We start from the raw sequence: 22030 nt of genomic DNA, 5'->3' as shown, positions 1-22030 counted from the left end.
CATTTGAATCGCCTTTTTTCAGAGGGTTCACCAAAGTTTAAATCTCCCAAACTCCCAAACTTTTAGTGTGAAAGAGGATCAAACGTTGACCCGCGTTTGAAGAAGGAAGCGACAGAAAAAACACGAGTGGATGCAAAAGGTGAATTTATTTGAAGCGTAACAAACATCTCAGCTGATTCATGCAAACCAGCAGACATGAGGGATATAAGGCAGAGGTCAGAGGTCAGAGGTCAGAGCCAGGTGTCCGGACAGGAAAGAGATTTTTGGGGGTGGTTCTCTGATGTGATGTCATGGTGGTGGCTTCAATGCAAAGGGGGAAAAAACAATAGCACCCTCTGGTGTTGGATTAGTCAGGACACATGAGACACTTTGCCATGTGCGCCCCCTGCTGGCTCCCTGTACCTGCAACCAGCCTGGAACACTGCAGGCACTGAACAAAAGACTCACCTAATCAAATATATGCCTGTTCTGAACATGTTCACGTCTTTATCTCACTGTGAGACAGACTTTGTGGAACGTGTTCTGAAGACGTCGTAGACGTAAGATCTGGTTCCCAAATATAATCCCACGCTCGGATTTTTGACCTCAATGAACATAAAGCTAAAGATTTCAAAGGAGAATCATTTCAGACAAGAGCGGAGCTAGAAAAGAGCAGATGTTTGTTATGGGCTTGTTAGGATGTGGCGCTGGCGGTGCTGGTGGCGGGCTTCTTCCTCATCACCCTCCTCGCGTTCTGCCTGGGTACCGCGGCCGGAACAGGGCCGGCGGCTGGGGCCGCGTTGGCACTGGTGGCGCGGCCGGCCTTGACCTCATCGATGAACGTTTCGATGGCGCTGAACTTCTCGGTCAGGTCGCCCAGGTGAGCCTTCAGGGCGTTGAACTCTTTGTAGAGGTCGTCCAACGCCTCGGCCAGCGGCTGGATCCTGAACAGGAAGGAACAGACGCCGTCACTGAAGCAGATCCTTTAAAAAGATTCTGTGCAGCCCACAGCTCAGCTGGTAAGAAGTTGAGCTCTGGCAGACACATTCATGCATTCATCTCCTATTATATCTGAGTCCAGATTATTTTTTTCATGTGTTCACTCCTGTGTGGCTTAGATTTAGTAACACTGCCATTTAAAAATCCAGTCAAATAATGTAACTTTAACTGTTAAAAAAAGGTCTGAAACAACCTTGGGAATCTTCACGTTATCAAATCTTGACTTTGAATAATGCCAAGAAGTGGGCTGAGAGCTGAGACCGAGAAAGACAACAAAGAGACAAGTCCAGCTTTTATAAAAGGGGGAGGAGTCTGGGACCATTTAAAATGCGTGTATCATTGTCTGACGCTGCATACACAAAAAAACGTCTCGGGGTTCAGTTACAACTTAATTTGAGCTGCTTTTAAACGTGTGCGGTGTTCATTTAACAGCTGGACCGCAGTGACTGTGGCGAGCAACAGGAAACGCCAGACGTCCTTATGGAAAGTCTGGAACTCTCCGCTTCCAGCGTTTTTCTATATTTCCCCTTTTAATTTGCAGTTTCAGTGGCAGGTTCTCATGACGACAGTGGACACAGATGGGACTCAACAAATTCCCGGCTTTATTTTCAGCCTGAAGCTCAAACCGACTTCCTGTGGCGAGTCTCTGCTCCCAGACAGTTTGATCTCATTCACATGGAACATTCTGCTCATGGAGAACACACCGCGGCACAGAGAGCTGCTCTGAACAAAGCTCAAGATCAATGTTTATTTCACCGACACCAAACTCGTCTTTACCACGGTGTCACATTTCTTTAAATCTTCAACTTGAGGAGCAAAGGAGGCTGAAAACATGGCCGTCGGCAGGGAACACAAGGAAAAACCTCTTTAAGAAATGCGTTTGCCTCTTTATCTCACCACTTTACGAGTTTGTGGTTTTGTAAATCACTCACTCTCCCACACCAAAGCCCATAGAGAAAATCAGTGATTTTAACATCACACACACAGGAGTTGTTGATCCACTGTTGCCTCCATCACTCAGTTCAAACGTCTTATTTTGTCACTTCGGCTTTTAAAATATTTAATTTAGACATGTGTCAGTGACACAAAGTGACCAGACGAGGCAGCAGTAGACCAGAAGCTCCTGTGTCCCCGCCAGCTAAAATCACTGATTTTCTTTATGGGGTTTGGTGTGGGAGAGTGAGTGGTTTACAAACTTCAGTTTCCTGTTGGAAAAGTCTGTCTAACACTGAGATGAAGACGTGAACACGTTCTTAAAGATATCGTAGACTTAAACTTCAGTTGTTAATTGCCTAAAATCAAGTTTTCTTCCTTGAAACTGAAGGTTGTAAACTAAACCAAAGCCCATAGAGAAAATCAGTGATTTTAACATCACACACACAGGAGCTTTTGATCCACTGCTGCCTCAATCACTAAGTTCAAATGACTTATTTTGTCAATTCTACATTTGAAATATTGCAGATTGACCTCAGTGACACAAAGTGACCACACGAGGCAGCAGAGGACCAGCAGCTGCTGTGTCCCCGCCAGCTAAAATCACTGATTTTCTCTCTGGGCTTTGGTGTGGGAGAGTGAGTGGTTTACAAACTTCAGTTTCCTGTTGGTTGGTTGAGATAAAGACATGGACAAGTTCTAGTCTCTGATTTAGTCTCTGACCCAGTTCAGACCAGACCTTGTCCCCTCTCTCCCCTCATACACACCGGGCATAGTCGGGCAGCAGAGACTGGTGGTCGTTCTGCAGGAGTCCTCTCATCTGGGTCAGGATGTCAAACCTCCAGTTGTCCAGGACCTGCGTCAGATTAGCCACGCCGCGCATGCTCACCCGCTCAGCTGAGGCCAGAAAGAGCGACATGTAGAACGATTACTGCACAGAAAACACATAGACTCACCTCTGTGAAGACTCACTGACTGTGGCAGTGAGGTGAAGACTCTTTGTGTCTGAACTAAACCCTTAAAATCTGAATCTGCGACTTTGGAGTGAGGACACCTAAAAAAACTGATTTCAGCCACATCAGTTTAAGTTTAGGATATTTCCACAACATGTTTAACTTTTTATCGCTTTGTTAGACAGACTTTTACAACAGGAAACTCAAGTTTGTAAACACTCACTCTCCCACACCAAACCCCACAGAGAAAATCAGTGATTTTAACATCACACACACAGGAGTTGTTGATCCACTGCTGCCTCCATCACTAAGTTCAAATGTCTGATCTTGTCAACACACAGTGACCACACGAGGCAGCAGAGGACCAGCTGCTCCTGTGTCCCCGGCAGCTAAAATCACTGATTTTCTCTATGGGGTTTGGTGTGGGAGAGTGAGTGGTTTACAAACTTCAGGTTCATGAAGAAAAACAGAACATAGATTATGGGATGTAATAATATTAGGAGAATATGGTAGTTAGTTTAGACTATGGTCAATGTGGTCTTGTTCAGGTTTGCTCTGAACAGCCGGGTCGCTGCGAGAACTCGAGCCCCGAACTTGACCTTTGGCCCAGAGTAAACAGAGAGTTTAATGTGGGTGCTCACAGCCGTCCTTATAGTTCCACTCGTCGGTCTTGGTTGACGCCGGACGCCGCTTCTGGGCCAGCACCGTTACCGAGGCAACGGCCAGTGACAGCAGCAGCACGCTCAGTTTGGAGGCCATGATCCCACAAGCACCTGAGACACAGAGCATGAGCGACGTTTACTTTCTAGCATCAGTAACAGCTCGAAATACAAGAAAAGACAGAATTTAGCCACTAATTAAAATCAGTTTCAGTCTACGACGTCTTTATCTCACTGTTAGACAGACTTTTCCAACAGGAAACTCAAGTGTGTAAACCACTCACTCTCCCACACCAAACCCCATAGAGAAAATGATTGATTTTAACATCCCAGTACACAGGAGCTGCTGTTCCACTGCTGCCTCCATCACTAAGTTCAAATAAGATATTTTGTAAAATTCTGTGTTAGAAATCCTTTGTTCAGATTTTCCTCAGTGACACAAAAGTAGACCAGCAGCTCCTGGGTCCCTGTGAGCTAAAATCACTCATTTTCTCTATGGGGTTTGGTGTGGGAGAGTGAGTGGTTTACAAACTTCAGTTATATCAGAGAAATATGTGTCCAATGTTAATTCAAAACAACAAACATGTAATTAAGATATTGTAGACTTCATTAAATGTGGATTTTAGGTTAGCCTTTTGTTTTTCTCAGTGTAGACATTAGAAATGATGGATTTCATCACACAGATCAGTGAAGTCACAGAGACTGTTTCTCTGCACCACCTTGGCTGCTAATCCTGTTTAACTTTTCTTCTCTGATCCATCAAACTTGGGTTCTGGCAGATGTGTCAGAGCTGAGGGTGGAACTCAGGAACAAACCCTGGGGCTGTGAGCTCCTGCGCTCACATTCACTGAGGAAACAATCCACACTCTGACAGGGCAGCTTCACAAGCCATGAACTGAGCTGCAGAGACACGCACACACATTCAAGTCCCACAATAATACACACACACTCTGGTAGACTATACAAGGTATGGAAGAATATACTGTCTGAATGTCTCTCACTCGTCTCAGCTCAGACACGCGGGACAGAGTCAGAATCAGGGACAGAGTCATGGACAGAGTCAAGGACAGAGTCAAGGACACGGGCAAAACTACATCTAAATGTATACAAAACAAAAAAACATTATGATGCTTTTTTCATTTTTAACCCTTAAATTAAAGATTTTGTCTAAAAAAACACAATAAATGAATTATTTTCCATATACTTCATGCAAACTGGAGTAATTTAGGTTTGATTATTGCAGCCTGGTATATGTGACTTTTGTTCATATGCATTATTATGATCAATTTTAATTTTTTAATGCAATGTTATACTTTACATCACACAATAACACACAATGTTTTTTATTTGAAATACAGTATTTTTAGTATTTGAAGTATTACCTATAATATTTTAAATAACTGTGTCAGAAATACATAAAAAGAGTTGTGTTACAATCCTCAGGAGCAAGTGAATACACATTTATTTCTAACACTTTATTCTCTATAATCTCACGGTGGGATCGTGTTTGTTTACAGTATTTATTCCACACTTGGTTTCACCGTCTACTCTGGTTTGGCATCAATATGAATAACTTACACGTTTCACACAACTTTTAATCACATGCAACAAACAAACAAACAAACAAACAAACAAGCACAGGCAGACGCAACCACATGGAAAACAAACAAACAAACCTGCTTACCTGCTCGACTCCTGCTCAGTGATCCCAGCAGACGCTAAATACTGACTGACAGAGAGAGAGAACACACACACACACACACACACGCCCCTGCTGCTCACAAGCACACATACACACATGTTTATATAAAAGAAACTCACTTTCAAACACACACACACACACACACACACACAGTCTCCCCCCATCATTACGGAGGCCCAGTGGTCAGAACACTGTGGTTTGGTTTGTGTCAAAGCTCCAGCACTGTTCTGACCACTGTGTGTGTGTGTGTGTGTGTGTAATCTTGTATTTGTTGCTTTGTGAGGACCAAGAAAAATCACCATACAGCGTGAGGACATTCTGGCTGGTCCTCACGTCTTCAAAGGGCTTTTTGAGCAGTTAAGAGCAGAGCTGCAGCTAACGATTATTTTCTCGATGAATCGAGTCGTCGTTTCGCCTTTAAAATATCAGAAAATGTCCATCGGTGTTTGTCAAACCTGGAAATGACGACGTTGTCAAACGTCTTGTTTTTGTTTTTACGATTTTACGATTCAGTTTTGAATGAATTCTTTGTCTTTGTGGAGCAAAGGAACCAGGAAATATTCACTTTTAAGAAGCTGAAAAATCAGAATTCTTGTTTTAATCATGAAAAAAGCTTTAAACCGATGAATCGATTATCAAAATAGTTGACGATTCATTTAGTGATCGATTCATTGGGTAATTGTTTCGGTTAAGACAGTAAAGTTGCGGTAAAGTTAAGAGCGTAAAGGTTAGGTTAAAGGTTAGGGTTAAGGCACTGAGCTGTGATGGTTAAGGTTAGGGATAAGGTTAAGGTTAGTCCAGTAGTAGTTATGGTTACGGTCAGAGTAAGTAAAGGAAGGAGTAAGGAAATGAGTCAATGTAATGTCCTCTACAGTCATGGAAACCAGACTGTGTGTGTGTGTGTGTGTGAATGAATTCACATCCCTCAGACATGAGATCACTGGGTGATTTTGCCAGTCTGAGCTTGTGCGCTCTTTATTTCATGGTTTACAGCAGCTCTAAGGTCTATGATTTTATGGTAAACCACTCACAGGTTACATTTGTCTCATAGAAACTTTTAAATCCACATCTCGTGAGCTACAGATATTCCTCGACTTACACATGTGTTTTGCTTTGAATGTTGTGTTTATTTGTGGATTGTTGCTACAGTATTTGTGTGAGCACCACGTAGAGTGTAGCTATTATGGAAGCCCGTTTCTGCCGGGACAAAAAAAGAGGTATAAAAAGTATAAATTATGAGATAAAATAGACATTATGAGATAAAAAGTCATAATTTATACCTCTTTTTTTGTGTGTTTTTTCTGGCGGAAACGGGCTTCCATACAGATCTTAGGCAGGAAATAAGAGATGCACACGTTCTTCTCATGTTCTCGTCTTTGATTGGCTGTTACACACGCCCGTTATTGTTTTGTTTTTTCTATTTCCGCCATGCTGCGTTGCTAAGTTACTGCTACTATGCTCGCGCTTCCCTGGCCAAAACAAACGGTAGCTCGATGCTAGGCGTAACAGTGTGGTAATGTTCAGAGTTCCGCGTGTTTACAGCAGTTAAAAGTGCTCGTTCACAGTCATGACGGCGATAAAAGACGGAGAATACACGGCGACGATCTACAAACTGGTGAGTAAAGCGCTTCCCTTACACGTTAGCTGCCTAGCTTAGAGCGATGCTATCGCTAACCGTGACTGAAACCCCATTCAAAAAGTTTGCATTTCGGTGTTTCCCGTGTCGTGAAACGCACCCACGCAACACGTGACACCTCAGCGTGGTTTCGTTCGAGCTGCGCGTAAATTCGGCGTAGGTTTAAGAAACAAACACCGAGTCACTTGGTCGCATTTTAAACAGTTACACGTACGTTTAACGCGACCAGTGCTACATGGATGAAGTTACTCATTAGATCTATTAGGAACAATCTATGTCCAATAAAAGAAATAAACCTCTGTTGAATAAGGACAGATTTATAGATATACATGTTTATTTTATAGTACATTGTTTTTAAAATATGTCTCTCTGTCTTTCTCCAAAACATGTATTATTTTATTGTTTATCTCTGATGTTTAAATGTATTGTGCATCCCTAACAGACAGGCATGACACCTCCTAATATCATAATTGAATTTACTTTAAAATACTGTAATAAGTAAGTAATAACTCACCACATCACTTTACTTGTGTTTCAGATTAAAGACGGTCACTATCTTGAGGCAATTCCCATCCTAAATGTCCAGCTTCAAAAGCACACGAAGGTAAGTGTGACGGTGTAAATGTGTAAATATAATATATATACATATATATATATATATATATATATATATATATATATATATATATGTATATATATATGTGTATATATATATACATATATATATATATATATATATATATATATATGTATATATATATACATATAATATTGATCAGTAATCAATGAGGAATAAATGTAACGTAAAGAGCCTAAAGATTTTGAAACATTAGTGACAAAAAACATTGTTTAAACCAAAATAAATGTGATTGGTGTTGGAATGGCGATAATCTCAGGAATCAGTGGAATCCTTGAAGCTAATATCAGGCAATACTATGACTAGATTGTTAAAAATCATGACACAACGACATAAATCACTAGCACTGTATGTTGGCGACCGCTCACAGTCACTCAGGTGAATATGAATGTAACGTGATTGCCTTCTGTAGTGTGTCACGCTGCTCAGCAACACTCAACACTCTCTCCTCTGCGTCTCAGTCCCGGGCGGCTCTGTCTCTGCTGGGCTTCTGCTATTATCACATGCAGGACTTCACCAACGCGGCAGAGTGCTACGAGCAGCTCACGCAGCTCCACCCGGAGGTGGAGGAGTACAAGGTGTACTACGCTCAGTCTCTCTACAAAGCCGGGGCTTATCCAGAGGCCACCAAGGCCTCCTTCACACTGGACAACACCAGCAGTCACACCAAGGTACAGGAGACACCAAACAACATGAGGCGCTGGAACGACTGCGCCCCCTTGTGGCTCTCTGAAATAAACCATTAGCACTGTAGCATTGTTGCATTGACATCAGAACTTGGACCCAGGAGTGACGTCACCTCGGAGTTCACGCTCTTGTCTTTACGCCGTTGTGTGTAAAAGTTGCAGTGTTTGTACAAGTGGCGGCCATCTTGAAATCCCATGTTGGGGTTTGGTGGTTGTTTTTTTTTTACTTTCCAAGTGGGAAATCCCAGTAGAGTGGGCGTTCCAGTTGAAGGGACACTCCCTCAACGCACTGTTAATCCCCTTCCTGACCAGAGGGAGGCCGATAAATTGGACAAGACAATTTATTCATATTTGCTATTTCATATATTTGGCCAAATATTATTATTTTAAAAAATCAACTCATTTTTGTTCACTGAAACTTAATAAATGTCACGAAAACTTTAGTATTCTCTCTTTTTCTCTCTCTCTCTCTGGTGCAGATGGTGAAGCTACAGGCCTGTATCAAATATTGTGAGGAAGATTATCCTGCTGCTAAGGTATCACTGTGTCACACGTCACCCGTTATTAATCCACATGTTCATTACTATCTGCAGCCAAACGTGTGTGTGTGTGTGTGTGTGTGTGTGCAGTCCCTGTTGGAGCAGCTGCCCCAGGACGACCCAGATTACGTCTATAATCTGGGCTGTCTGCTTTACCAGGACGGTAAATACGAGGAGGCCTGTAAGAAGTTCATGTCTGCCATGCAGGTGCTGGGATACGTGTCAGGTACATCTCAAACAGTGACATAGAGCCGTGAACATGTTCTTAAGGTATGGTGGACTCACACAGGTGAGGCCTCCTCACACAGGTGAGGCCTCCTCACACAGGTGAGGCCTCCTCACACAGGTGAGGCCTCCTCACACAGGTGAGGCCTCCTCACACAGGTGAGGCCTCCTCACACAGGTGAGGCCTCCTCACACAGGTGAGGCCTCCTCCTTTGACTTTTCCAACAGGAAACTGAAACTGTCCACAGAGAAAAATCAGTGATTTTAACATCACACACACAGTGATGCTGCCTCCATCACTAAGTTCAAATGTCTTATTTTGTCACTTCAGTGTTTGAAATCCTTTGTTCAGATTGACCTCAGTGACACAAAGTGACCACACGAGGCAGCAGAGGACCAGCAGCTAAAATCACTGATTTTCTCTGAGGTTTGGTGGACATTACAGTCGGTGAAACTGGAAGACAGTTATTTAAAAATGTCCCCTGTCCCCTGAATCCATGTTTTTCTTAATCTTGTGCCTCAGCGCTGTCCTACAACATCGCTCTGTGTCACTACAGCCTGAAGAACTATGATCAGGCTCTCAAACACATCGGTGAGATCATAGACCGAGGCATCAGGGAACATCCAGGTACGAACGCCTCGTCTGCACCACCACATCAGCAGTGTGCAGCGCGTGTAATAGTGGAGCTTCTTTTTGTTTTTGTCCTCTGGCAGAGCTGAGCGTCGGCATGGCAACCGAAGGCATCGACGTCCACAGCGTGGGGAACACGCTGGTGCTGCATCAGACGGCTCTGATCGAGGCCTTTAACCTCAAAGCTGCCATCGACTACCAGCTGAAGAAACGTGAGAGACATGTCCTCTGTGACGCAGCTGAGAAAACACTGAGCTCTCTCAGTTAAAGGTTCAAATACAGCGGCGTCCATTAAGATTCTCGTCTTCCTCACATCGACTTCACACACTGAGTGACATTAGAGTAAGATGGAGCGAGAGATCAGGTCACTCTGATCATTATTGTTTTACCGATCACTCACACACACTCACACACACACACACACACACACACACACACACACACACACGCGCGCGCGCGCACAGAACAATGTCACCACCAGAGGGAGCGTGTGTGTCACTGGTGTCATCGAAGCTTTTTAAAAAACATCCTCTGAGGAATGAATGGAGAAGGGTCTAAAACCGTGGTTCACAAACTGTGGTACGTGTACCACCGGTGGTGCGTGAGCCCCCTCTGGTGGTACTTTTGAGAAGCACCGCTCTGAAGTTTGGAGAGACACGGTTAAAACTTCAAACCGGTCACAAGACTCCAGACTTCCATCACGTAAACCCACGCTTTGATAACTGCAACAGTTTTTACACAAGCACAGTTTCCGGGGGTTTTCCAGCAGAGCAGTTGACGACCTTCACCCTCTTTTACGTCGACGACAGACAGACTTCACCTTTTGATTTAGTTTAGTTTAGTTTAGTTTGCTCATTTCTCGCATTTTTAGCAGCGTTTTTCCTTCGGCTGTCAGTGTTTATTCACACACGTTGTTTTGTTGTGGTTTATAAAGTTGTGTTGTGTTGTTTTTGCCTGTGCTGCAGTGAAAGAGGCTCAGGAGGCTTTGACCGACATGCCGCCCAGAGCAGAGGAGGTAACTGCAGTATTACACGCACGCTCGGGCAACTGTTTGTTTTAGTTGTTTGCAAATGTCAAAGATAGAAAAAGAAGAAGCTCCTCTTTAATCTGTGTTAAAAAATGACATTTTCCCCATTGTTGTGTTCATCATGTGCTGTATATGTAGACACACAGTGTTTTACAGACGCACACGCGTGGTAACGTACGACCTCACGTGTGCTCATGTGCGTTCTGTCAGGAGCTGGATCCCGTGACGCTCCACAACCAGGCTCTGGTGAACATGGACACCAAGCCGTCGGAGGGATTTGAGAAGTTGGCGTTCCTGCTGCAGCAGCCGTCCTTCCCGCCCGTCACCTTCGGAAACCTGCTGCTGCTTTACTGCAAACACGAGGTATGCGTCGAGTCACGCTGCTCAGCAACACTCAGAGAACCGGGGACGTGAGGACATTTCGCCACTTTCCAAAAGACATACCAAATAAAATCTATGTTATGTCGGCTTCTTATCGCAAGAAACTGCTAATAATTTCCACATACACATGAATGGGAAACAGTCGAAAAAAGGCCCACTTTGGAGCCTCACAGTGTCGTCATGCTTTAACATAGAGACGTGACTGAAACTTTAAACGGGTCACAAGACCTGGGACTCTTCTCTGCTAAGTTTGGATATCTCTTATCGTTTTTATACAGATTTTAGTGTGTGTGTGTGTGTGTGTGTGAGTGAGTGTGAGGACACTGTAGGAAGATAATGACAAAAACCTCTAAACAAACCTCTCCTGCTCACAATTTCAAAACCACACAGACAGTTACTACATAAACATGTTGCTCTGGTTGTCGTCTAACCCTGTGCGTTGTTTTCATTTTTATATGACTTGCAGTTTTTCTTAAAGTCACCTAAAAGCACAGAGAGTTCTGTTCAAACCTCTCATTCACTCCCATGTTAAAAATGAAGACGAGGGTGATTTTAAAACTGTCGTTTCTCTGTCAGTTTACAGCCGTTTGTCACAGATGTAAATGTGGGAGCTGCTGAAAGCCTCCTGACGCTCACACGCCAAACATTTACTCTCTGTGATGTAAATGTGGGAGCTGCCGAAAGCCTCCTGACGCTCACACGCCAAACATTTACTCTCTGTGATGTAAATGTGGGAGCTGCCGAAAGCCTCCTGACGCTCACACGCCAAACATTTACTCTCTGTGATGTAAATGTGGGAGCTGCCGAAAGCCTCCTGACGCTCACACGCCAAACATTTACTCTCTGTGATGTAAATGTGGGAGCTGCCGAAAGCCTCCTGACGCTCACACGCCAAACATTTACTCTCTGTGATGTAAATGTGGGAGCTGCCAAAAGCCTCCTGACGCTCACACGCCAAACATTTACTCTCTGTGATGTAAATGTGGGAGCTGCCGAAAGCCTCCTGACGCTCACACACCAAACATTTACTCTCTGTGATGTAAATGTGGGAGCTGCCGAAAGCCTCCTGACGCTCACACGCCAAACATTTACTCTCTGTGATGTAAATGTGGGAGCTGCCGAAAGCCTCCTGACGCTCACACGCCAAACATTTACTCTCTGTGATGTAAATGTGGGAGCTGCCGAAAGCCTCCTGACGCTCACACGCCAAACATTTACTCTCTGTGATGTAAATGTGGGAGCTGCTGAAAGCCTCCTGACGCTCACACACCAAACATTTACTCTCTGTCATATGACGACTTTAAAACACGCTGTTTTCTCTGTTTCTCAGAATTGTCTTGTTACTGTTGTTGATAATCTGGTGTTCGTTGGCTCGTGTCATGTTTCACACGTGGCTGCAGAGAGGTGAGAGTGTTTCATGAAATGAATGTATTAATGTCTGTGCGTGTGTCACACCATCTCTCCCTCAGTACTTTGACCTGGCAGCTGATGTCCTGGCAGAGAACGCCCATCTCACCTACAAGTTCCTGTCCCCGGTGAGTCGCTCTCTGCTGCGCTCACACACACACACACACACTGTTCTATCAACACTGCGTTTGTATTCTCATACATTTAAAACTTTATTCTCGTAAATGTACGACTTTATTCTTGTAAATGTACGACTTTATTCTTGTAAATATACGTCTTTATTCTTGTAAATGTACAGCTTTATTCTTGTAAATATACGTCTTTATTCTTGTAAATGTACGTCTTTATTCTCATAAATGTACGACTTTATTCTTGTAAATATACGTCTTTATTCTCATAAATGTACGACTTTATTCTCGTAAATGTACGACTTTATTCTTGTAAATGTACGACTTTATTCTTGTAAATATACGTCTTTATTCTCATAAATGTACGACTTTATTCTTGTAAATATACGTCTTTATTCTCATAAATGTACAGCTTTATTCTTGTAAATTAAGACTTTATTCTAGAAGTCTGTGAGAACATTTTTTGTGGCGCTAATACTCCGTCGTACACTTGACCGTTATAACCACGGAAGGTGTTTCTGCCACTGAATCCACTGTTTTCATCTTTTGGTCCAGTACATGTACGAGTTCCTTGACGCCTTGTTGACCTGCCAGACGGCTCCAGAGGAGGTACGGCACAAAAGCAGCATTTCCAAATAACAATGCATGTAACGAGTGACACTGACCACGCATCAGTGACATGTCAAGTCTTTTCACAGGCGTTCAGGAAGTTTGATGACATGAGCGCCAAACTGACCGAGCAGCTGCGCAAACTGGCCAAGCAGGTTGTTGACCTCTTAGTTTTGTTTGGATTTCTTGTGTTTTGCACTGCACATGTAATTTGATCTGTTCCTGACAGTAATGGAAAAGTGATCCGTGGAAACTTATTAATAATTTGTCTGGTCTAAGGTGCAGGAGGGCAGGCTGGCTCGAGACGATGAAGCACAGAAGAAAGCTCTGGCAGACTATGACCTGATGCAGGAGAAGTGAGACACACACTCATATAACTCATCTTATCATATGTTTGTGGTTTGTTCTCACTGTGAGACAGACTTTTCCAACAGGAAACTGTTTGTAAACTCACTCACTCTCTCACACCAAAGTCCATAGAGAAGATCAGTGATTTTAGCTGCGGGGACACAGGAGCTGCTGGTCCTCTGCTGCTTCGTGTGGTCACTTTGTGTCACTGACGTCAATCTGAATGAAATATTTCAAACACTGAAGTGACAAAATAAGACATTTGAACTTTGCTGCTTCTCAGTGAAGAACTTCTGACCACGTGCCAACAACAAAACTGTCCATGCACATCTATGTGTCTGTGTGTACCTCCAGGTACATCGTGGTCCTGATGGCTCAGGCCAAGATCTACTGGAACCGGGAGAACTTCCAGGTGGTGGAGAAGATTTTCCGCAAGTCGGTGGAGGTCTGCAACGAGGACGACACGTGGAAGCTGAATGTGGCGCACGTCCTCTTCATGCAGAACAAGTACAAGGAGGCCATTGGCTTCTACGAGCCCATCGTCAAGAAGCACTACGACAACGTGAGTGCTCCGCGGGGGGCGGGGCTGACGGAGACGAGGAGGTTTAGAGTGTGCGGGGGTGGAGCTGCTAACGTTGACAGTGTGACTCTCTGTCCAGGTGGAGCAGTGTAACATTCAGGAGTGTCCCTGCAAGCGCAAACCCTCGGTAAAAGAGTAGTGTGTGTGTGTGTGCACAGCTGTGATTCCTTCTGTGTGCAGTGATGCCTCTGACTTTCCTTGAGTTTGGGGCGCACGGTCTCGTGGCCACGGCGTGTGTCCACATTTCTCATGTGACATTTTATGAATGAGAATGAACTTAAATGTCGCGACGTTGGAGAAGCAGAAAATAACACACATCGTTTAAACTCCATGGCTTTGCTGTTTACATTGAAAGCCTTTTAAAACCTGTTTTCCCATGTGGATCGGGCTTTGGTCTGACCTTCTTAAGTCATTCCAGAACCAACACCGGGTCCACGACACTGTTCCTGGTTTGATCCGACTTTTTCTTTGACGTCTTTAGAGTGAGAGGAAAACCACGTCATATACACGTCAGACGAGAACAGTGAACAAATCAAACTTCACTTTCCCACTTTGGTTTCAGTTTCCAGAATCGTACGACATCTGTGTCACATGTTCGCGTTTGTAAACCACTCACTCTCCCACACCAAACCCCAGAGAGAAAATCAGTGATTTTAGCTGCTGGTCTACTGCTGCCTCCATCACTGAGTTAAATGTGGTTCCCCTGTGTTCCTCTGTAGATCCTGAACGTCAGCGCTGTGGTCCTCGCCAACCTGTGTGTGTCCTACATCATGACCAGCCAGAACGAGGAGGTACTGGACAAACACTCTCTCTCACACCTGGAGCAGAAGGTTCACATGTGTTTGTTCTCCTGAGGTCACCGTCCTCACAACAAGATCAGACCGTCCTCACAACAAGATCAAACTGTCCTCACAACAAGATCAAACTGTCCTCAGCTGTCTGTCACTGACTGGTTCAGCGTCTCATTCTAATGAAGACGAAAATGTTTAGAAATGATCGCAACATTAATATGAATTCATTTCATTTAAAATCTGTGTTACTGTTTTCTCCTGCTGCTTCTTCTTCTTCTCCTTCTTCTTCTGCTTTTCTAATGATGTAATTATTAAAAACAGTCGATCCACACAGAAACAGACAGAACAGAAGTAAAGTTTTTTTTCATGTCGTTGCTGCTCACGCTCTTCGTCACTCTGGTTGGAAACAGGCGGAGGAGCTGATGAGGAAGATCGAAAAAGAGGAGGAGCAGATCTCCTACGACGACCCCGACAAAAAGGTTTTCCACCTGTGCATCGTCAACCTGGTCATCGGGTGAGTTCAGAAAAATCTGAAAAAGCTCCTGGCACAAATTTGTGGGAGGAGCCTATTGTTATCCGTGACTTTACGGCCATTTTTGAGGGCGTTAACGTGCATTCTTGAAACTTTGCATGGAGGTCAGGTCTGGCGAAGAAGCGATATTTGCCTACTTCCCGGACCCTTGCGTTGCTCAAGGGCTCTATAGTGCCCCCTAAGGTGAAACAGTTTTTCCCGAAAAAGATGTTATTGACCGAGACGAACAAAAAAGTCGCCCGCAACCATGTCCTCAGCTCAACAGGAAGTCGGCCATTTGGAATCTTGGGGTCCATTTTGGCGATTCGCAGCGTACATCAATGAGCGAGACATCAAAGCCGAAAAGTTGTCGAAAGGTTTTGTGGATTGAAAAGCGACCTGCGTGGGGACGCGAGGGTCCTGTCATCGTTTGGATTCTGAAATTGTGTTGTGTTGTGTTTTTCAGGACGCTGTACTGCGCTAAAGGAAACTACGACTTCGGAATCTCCCGAGTCATCAAGAGCCTGGAGCCGTACAACAAAAAGGTCGGCCATTTTAACAAAAAGACACGGAAACAAACCCTAAAACAAGAACACGACGTTGTTTGGTTTTAGTTGTTTTCTTTCGACAATACGATGATTTTATCGCACATCGCGATAACTCGCACTCAACAATAAGTTGATGAATGGAGAAAATCTTAAGTGCTTTTGAGCTTGCAATTAATTTTGAAGTGCCACTAGGGGGAGCTGCATCTCTTTATGGTTCATGTTTTATTAACGATTTAATTTATAACATTGTGCTTTAAAATGTCACGTTTAAAAGAAAAAGACGAGTCCTGCAGGGTGACAGTGTCGTTGACCTTTGACCTTGTCCAGTCACAACACCAGACTCTTGACTGCAGCTGAGTCCACAAACGCCGTCATCCTGAGAGTTCCTGCCGCACGCTCGCGTTCAGCTCCAGCTCAGGAATGCGACGCCCGCCGAGACAGAGTCACGCCGACGCTTGTTCTTTCAGCGCAAACAGGAAGTCCATTCTCTCGTCTGCGGCTGTTTTAGTTTCGGAAAGTTCTAAAAAAACGATGACGCTTTGGTCCGTTCACTCTGTCCGACAAAAACACGCAGAACGAGCGTTTGAAAGGAAACAAGATTTGATAGTTGAACATTTTCCAACGTCTGTCACCCGCTGAACAAACGGACGTGCGTGACTGAAGCCTTTAACACAGTTTGTTATTATTAAGATTCAATCTGTGTGTGTGTGTGTGTGTGTGTGTGTAGCTGGGGACGGACACATGGTTCTACGCCAAGCGTTGTTTCCTCTCTCTGCTGGAGAACATGTCCAAACACATGGTCATGCTGAGGGACGCCGTGGTACAGGAGTGTATTCAGTTCCTGGAGCACTGTGAGGGTGAGCTGTGCACACACACACACACACACACACTCACCCCAGAACGAAACCCTTACCCTTAACATGAGCCTTAACCCTGAAAAAAAAAGCCCTTTAAAGTTGTCGTTGTCTCGTTGTCTCTGTGTCTCCGTTGGTCGTCAGTCTACGGGAAGGAAGTGCCGGCGATGATCGAGCAGCCTCTGGAGGAGAGCCACGTTCACATCGGCAAGAACACGGTCACCTACGAGGCGCGCCTGCTCAAGGCGCTCTTCTACGAAGTCATCGGCTGGAACAAGTGACGTTTTGTCGATCCCTGAAAACACTCGGAGAATAATAAACACAAACTCACACTGAAAACCATAACCACGTCATAATGAACCATAAATGATGATGAACGTACGTGGAGCAGAGATTTGGCGTCTGTGACGTCGTACCAGTGGACGGAGGACGTGCAGCAGCTCCTTTTTTTACCCGTTTGTCTCGAGGCAAAGTCACGAGAACAGTCGAGTCCCGTTGGGGCTGGTTACCCCTCAGGCCCCCTGGGTTTATTTAGATTGTATGGCTGTAGAACTGTCAAAACATGTTCGATGAGTGAGTATAACTCTCACACACACACACACACAGTGACAACAATAACGTCAGTTTCATTAGTCGTGTTTATTCTGTTAAACTTTAAACACATGATAATAGAAGTTTTTATTTAGTTGTGTGAAGAGAAACATCATTTAAAGACAATAAAGATTATTTTTGGACAAAAGCATTGTTTTTTTTTTCTTTGCTGTGTCAAACAACGACGCTCCAGTTTTGCCACACTCGCACAAACGCTCTGTTTGTGGGCGGGGCTAACGTCTAGCAATGTCGGAGGTTACGCTGCGTTCCAGTTGTACTCCGAAGTCGGGATTTCTGACTTCTGATGTAAATGGAACGCAGCGTGAAGCGTGACTCGTGATTTTGATGTGATGAGTCATCGCTAAGAAGACGACGACGGCGCCGCCTGGTGTCCATGAGCAGCATGGAAGAAAATGTCTTAAAAGTTTCATCATCTGTGGACGGTTTTTAACGTCCTTCTACAGCGCTAAGCTCATGTGACAGCGGGGGGAGGAGCCTAAGGCTCAGTGTGTGTGTGTGTGTGTGTTCAGGAGAGCGGCCTCTTCGTAATGTCCTGTTCTGTCAGGTAATAGTTCAGGTAACCTCCCAGAGCGCCCACCGCCACCGCCGTCATGTGACTGGAGCAGCCGTCTGTGACCGGGACGAGAGGGAAATAAACAAAAATGACAAATCATTCAATCCGACATCTGACTCGCAGAACCTCGCACAGACTCAGACTGACCTTGAAGTATCTTCTCTCTCCTCTTCACTCTCCTGTGTGGCTGCAGCTGCTCCAGCAACTCGTCTCCGATGATCTGAGAGACGATGCTCTCTGAGGAAACATCAGCCGTCCATGAAACTCCACACTTTTTCACCACTGTGTAAAATCCAGTATCTCCTCAACCTCACATGGTTAAAGGAACTGGAGAGCTTTAATTTTTAAAGGAAATGACTCGGCAAAAACGTCTTGATCTCACTGTGAGACAGACTTTTCCAACAGGAAGCTGAAGTTTGTAAACCACTCACTCTCCCACACCAAACTCCAGTTTCCTGTTGGGAAAGTCTGTCTCACAGTGAGATAAAGACATGAGTGTGTTGTGAAGATATCGTCGACGTAAGAAGATGTGTACGAACACTCACTGTCTCTCCCGAAGCAGCCGACCTCGTCGTCCTGCAGCCTGAGGATGTGCTGCAGCCAATCGACTTTGTAGAAGTCGGAGAAACCAACCAATCCACAGATCAGGACTGTGAGAGAGAGAGCGCCAAAGCAAAATCTCAATATGAAACTAAAATTCACGTTAGTACAAATATTTGCACTAAGAATAAGTATCCTGGACCTGCAGTTATTTTGGTCTGGACAACTGTGACAGGACGTTTTGCATTTGGTCCAGTGTTTAGTTTGAAGCCGTGGTGATTTAAATGTTCTCTGAAAGCGTCCTGTGGAAACTGAACTCACTATTTTCAATGAAGATGTCGACCGTCTGTTCGGTCAGACCGTCTCTGATGATGTCCTCGTTGGTCTTCATCATGTTGGAGCAGAAGATCTTCTCGTAGTTGCGCTCGGTCATGTTGACCCGGGACGCTCGCATGTCGCCTTTCAGCAGGTTGGTGCAGCCTCTCTGAAGACACGCACAGCATTTCAGAATGCTGAGTCATGTGTTCACACAATGACTTACAAACACAAGTCCATCAAACATCTCACCATTTTTCCAATCATGAAGTAGAGCAGCTGGTGGGACAAGGAGTAATGTGGACAACCGAAGCGAGTCATGGTGTCACGACAGGGTTTGGTGACGATGCAGGGCGTCCCGTTTATCTTCCTGTTGAGAGAAAACACATGACTCACACATCTGATGATGATGGTGGTGGTGATGGTGTTGATGGTGGTGTTAGTGGTGATGGTGTTGATGGTGTTGGTGGTGTTAATGGTGATGTTGATGGTGTTAATGGTGGTGATGGTTTTGATGGTGTTGATGGTCTTATTGTAAGTCGCTTTGGATAAAAGCGTCTGCTAAATGACATGTAATGTAATGTAATGTAATGATGGTGTTGGTGGTGGTGTTAGTGGTGGTGATGGTGTTGATGGTGATGATGGTGTTGATGGTGGTGATGGTGTTGATAGTGATGATGGTGTTAGTGGTGGTGTTGGTGGTGTTAGTGGTACCAGTGTGTGTTCATACCAGGTTCCCAGCAGCAGGGTCAGACATTTGTCACTGAGCTGTTCGTCGTAACACTCTGTGGTCATGGTGGAGGAGTAGACCAGGCTGGGATCTGTGGAGCTCCACTCCTGAGGAATCAACCAGAAACTCCACGAAAGCAGGGGCTCAAACTCTGAACGTGACAAGATGAAAAACTGTAAGTTCTCTGGTCTGAATGTCTGTCTAAAAGTGCTCTGTTCTAAACATTATCTCTTCCCAAAGTTTACTGCTCAAAAAGTGTTGTTACCAAAATCCCCTCTTCCCAAAGTCTTGAGTTCTGAGTTTTCTTTTCCAAAATTTTTCTCCCAAAAGTGCAATGTTACTTTATGTTACTGTTATGTTACTCAACACTTTTTCTGCTCTGAAAATCTATATTCTAGGATCCTGTGTTCTCAAATTGTATATTCCTTCCAAAAGCCTATATTCCCAAGATGCTGTGCTCCCAGAGTCCTCTGTTACCAATGTTCCTACTTCCTTATGTTATATTATTTATTATTTTACTTATTTGTACAAGACATATTCTTTAACGAGCGACTGAAATACAAAGCAGGTTTACAAAAAGGTTAAAGTTAAAATGGTGGGTTTGGCATGTGTTTGCATCTCCCAGAATCCCCTGGTGTAGGTTGTCGGCTGAGTACGGTGAAGCAAGACAACCAATTATTTACAAGGTGTCTGGAGAGGGTGTAGTCTCCTCCCACTTTCAACAGGCATGACCGACGGACGTAAATCAAGGGTTAGGGTTAGGGGTTAGCCTCTGTGCCATGTGGACCGACCTACGACCAATCAGAGGGAAGGACGTGTGTCAACAACAAGCTTGTCGTCAGACTCACCTCTGTAGTACTTGGGGTCGTTTCGCTGCAGGGCGACGACGGCCTTGTTGAGGCTTTGGTCGAGACGTCTGACCAGCTCGACGGCGGTGGTTCTCTGAGCCCAGCTGACCAGGTCTGTGTGAGGCCATGTCCGAACAGCTTCCTTCAGCTCAGCTGCCACAAAAAAACAAACACTGGACCTGGTGAATTTCTAATGCTGTGTATCCATCATGGTACGGCTCAGTGTGGTACAGTACAGTACGGTTTGGAATGGTTAAGTCCTGGGTCAGGCTTGTATTTCGATTGAGAATGGTATCTTTACTTGGTGGGCGGGGTTTGGGTTGGCGTGACGTCGTACCGGACATTGAATACAAAAGACAACAATGGAGGACGTCCAGCAGCTCTTCTTTCCCTGTTCGTCTCTGAATAGACTGTGACCGGTCACAAGGTGTGCCGCTTTTCTGTCTCCCAATCAGCTGACTGTCTTGGGTCTAGCTCCACCCACTCCGTACTGTACCATTACCAAACAAACTGAACCAAACTGTTCCACGCCAAAAGAATGTGTGTTTGTGTCGTCTCTCTCTTTGTAATGTGAATGAAACATAGCATGAGTCTGTTTTCAGATGAAGGACGCAGTGAACGTCTGTTCTTCAGATTACAAAAACAAAACATTCTTTTTTATTATTTTAAAGTGATTATACACTCATACAAACACACTTTAAGAATTATAATTAATATCTACATAATTGTTACACAGTGGACCTTCAAGCTGGAATTATGGATGGTCAGAAGAAACCACACACACATGAATGGGGGTGACGTCATTTGTCCTACATGAGGAACGAAGTTGTTTGCGTGTGATTTGACAGTTCGGGACCGGGACTGGAGGATCCAGACTGTTTTGTTTGGACCTACCCTGCATCATGAGGAACCCGACCACCCCGTCCAGGTTGATGTGCTCGTGCTGCTGCTCCAGGAAGGTCGCTCCTCTGGAGAGGCTGCTCAGGACCTCATCGATCATCTCCGCCCGAGAGACTCGCACCGCGGCCAGCAGAGCCAGCAGCACCGCGGCGGCCGCCCGGAGCCTCGCTGCCCGCATCATGTGCTCCTGACGCCGGGATCAGATCAGTCTGGGGCTTCGGTACAAACAGACAGACAGACAGAGAGTGAGAGAGAGAGAGAGAGAGAGGCTGCCTTTGCTATGACATTGGGGGGTGATGGGGGCGGATACACGTGACGTCAGAGTTTGATACAAAACGTGAAACACATTTACTTTGAAAAATGTTTTATGGTTCGTTTTGAAAAATGTTAAATTTGTCTCTAGCTTTGTAAAAATGTTTTGCACTTCCAGGAAAATTATAATATTAATTTAGTTCAATACATTTTATGTTAAATATATGATAGGTGTGATTTTCTCTATGGACTTTGGTGTGGCAGAGTGAGTGGTTTACAAACTTCCGTTTCCTGTTGGAAAAGTCTGTCTCACAGTGAGATAAAGACTGTAGATATTGAGACTGCAGCTGATGAAGATTTGACTGGGTGAGTCTTTTGTTACACTGAGTGTCTGTGTTTCAGGCAGATTTATTTTTTATTATTTTGTGACTGTGGTGTTTGAAATGAACAACTAACTAGTACCAGAGGTTATACATTTAAAATGTTCGTATTAGGGAAAAAATGCTACATTTAAACG

At 44.6% G+C, this 22030-nt stretch overlaps 3 protein-coding genes across 7 annotated transcripts; 1 reads left to right on the top strand and 2 right to left on the bottom strand.

Moving 5' to 3' along the window:
- Positions 1-127: 127 nt before the first annotated feature.
- On the bottom strand, positions 128-5308 carry si:ch211-76l23.4 (uncharacterized). 2 transcript variants are annotated; one of them, XM_058654118.1, is made up of 4 exons: positions 5208-5308; positions 3506-3637; positions 2679-2808; positions 128-923 (listed from the first exon to the last, which is right to left on the bottom strand). In XM_058654118.1, the coding sequence occupies exons 2-4, from the start codon at positions 3621-3623 to the stop codon at positions 674-676; spliced, it is 498 nt and encodes a 165-aa protein (XP_058510101.1). In that variant the 5' UTR covers positions 3624-3637; positions 5208-5308; the 3' UTR covers positions 128-673. The 2 variants fall into 2 exon arrangements, with proteins under 2 accessions (XP_058510101.1, XP_058510102.1); XM_058654119.1 differs by having other exon boundaries at positions 5200-5266.
- Positions 5309-6614: 1306 nt separating this feature from the next.
- ift70 (intraflagellar transport 70) lies at positions 6615-17502 on the top strand. 4 transcript variants are annotated; one of them, XM_058654045.1, is made up of 20 exons: positions 6620-6840; positions 7400-7465; positions 7960-8169; positions 8664-8720; positions 8814-8949; positions 9472-9576; positions 9663-9791; positions 10545-10594; positions 10817-10969; positions 12457-12522; positions 13078-13131; positions 13221-13286; positions 13417-13487; positions 13834-14041; positions 14139-14186; positions 14779-14850; positions 15261-15364; positions 15828-15906; positions 16637-16766; positions 16908-17502. In XM_058654045.1, exons 1-20 carry the CDS (start codon positions 6793-6795, stop codon positions 17042-17044), a joined length of 1989 nt encoding a protein of 662 aa, XP_058510028.1. In that variant the 5' UTR covers positions 6620-6792; the 3' UTR covers positions 17045-17502. The 4 variants fall into 4 exon arrangements, with proteins under 4 accessions (XP_058510030.1, XP_058510028.1, XP_058510027.1 ...); XM_058654044.1 differs by having other exon boundaries at positions 6621-6840; positions 13411-13487; XM_058654047.1 differs by lacking the exons at positions 16637-16766; positions 16908-17502 and adding an exon at positions 16237-16628 and having other exon boundaries at positions 6615-6840; positions 13411-13487.
- Positions 17384-21561, bottom strand: c16h16orf89 (chromosome 16 C16orf89 homolog). The gene is made up of 8 exons (XM_058654081.1): positions 21256-21561; positions 20362-20514; positions 19514-19664; positions 19036-19153; positions 18790-18952; positions 18474-18578; positions 18076-18165; positions 17384-17984 (listed from the first exon to the last, which is right to left on the bottom strand). The coding sequence occupies exons 1-8, from the start codon at positions 21440-21442 to the stop codon at positions 17881-17883; spliced, it is 1071 nt and encodes a 356-aa protein (XP_058510064.1). The 5' UTR covers positions 21443-21561; the 3' UTR covers positions 17384-17880.
- Positions 21562-22030: the final 469 nt, after the last annotated feature.

The sequence above is a fragment of the Solea solea genome, chromosome 16, assembly GCF_958295425.1.
Source record: "Solea solea chromosome 16, fSolSol10.1, whole genome shotgun sequence".
In the NCBI taxonomy this organism is placed as follows: domain Eukaryota; kingdom Metazoa; phylum Chordata; class Actinopteri; order Pleuronectiformes; family Soleidae; genus Solea; species Solea solea.
The sequence above is the reverse complement of the archived record's forward strand: the minus strand, read 5'-3'. Positions and strand labels throughout refer to the sequence as shown.

What these genes read in the sequence shown, in the direction of transcription:
- ift70 (XM_058654044.1), top strand. Translation starts at nt 6,793, where the DNA reads ATGACGGCGATAAAAGACGGAGAATACACGGCGACGATCTACAAACTG. An exon ending in TGCCGCCCAGAGCAGAGGAG is followed by an intron (nt 10,595 to 10,816) that starts GTAACTGCAGTA and finishes GCGTTCTGTCAG; the next exon opens with GAGCTGGATCCCGTGACGCT. An exon ending in TGCGCAAACTGGCCAAGCAG is followed by an intron (nt 13,287 to 13,410) that starts GTTGTTGACCTC and finishes GTCTGGTCTAAG; the next exon opens with GTGCAGGAGGGCAGGCTGGC.
- c16h16orf89 (XM_058654081.1), bottom strand. Translation starts at nt 21,442, where the DNA reads ATGATGCGGGCAGCGAGGCTCCGGGCGGCCGCCGCGGTGCTGCTGGCT. An exon ending in CGGCTGCTTCGGGAGAGACA is followed by an intron (nt 18,166 to 18,473) that starts GTGAGTGTTCGT and finishes ATGTTTCCTCAG; the next exon opens with AGAGCATCGTCTCTCAGATC. An exon ending in GAGAGAGAAGATACTTCAAG is followed by an intron (nt 17,985 to 18,075) that starts GTCAGTCTGAGT and finishes TCCCGGTCACAG; the next exon opens with ACGGCTGCTCCAGTCACATG.
- si:ch211-76l23.4 (XM_058654118.1), bottom strand. Translation starts at nt 3,623, where the DNA reads ATGGCCTCCAAACTGAGCGTGCTGCTGCTGTCACTGGCCGTTGCCTCG. An exon ending in GTGGAACTATAAGGACGGCT is followed by an intron (nt 2,809 to 3,505) that starts GTGAGCACCCAC and finishes TTCTGGCCTCAG; the next exon opens with CTGAGCGGGTGAGCATGCGC. An exon ending in CTGCTGCCCGACTATGCCCG is followed by an intron (nt 924 to 2,678) that starts GTGTGTATGAGG and finishes CTTCCTGTTCAG; the next exon opens with GATCCAGCCGCTGGCCGAGG.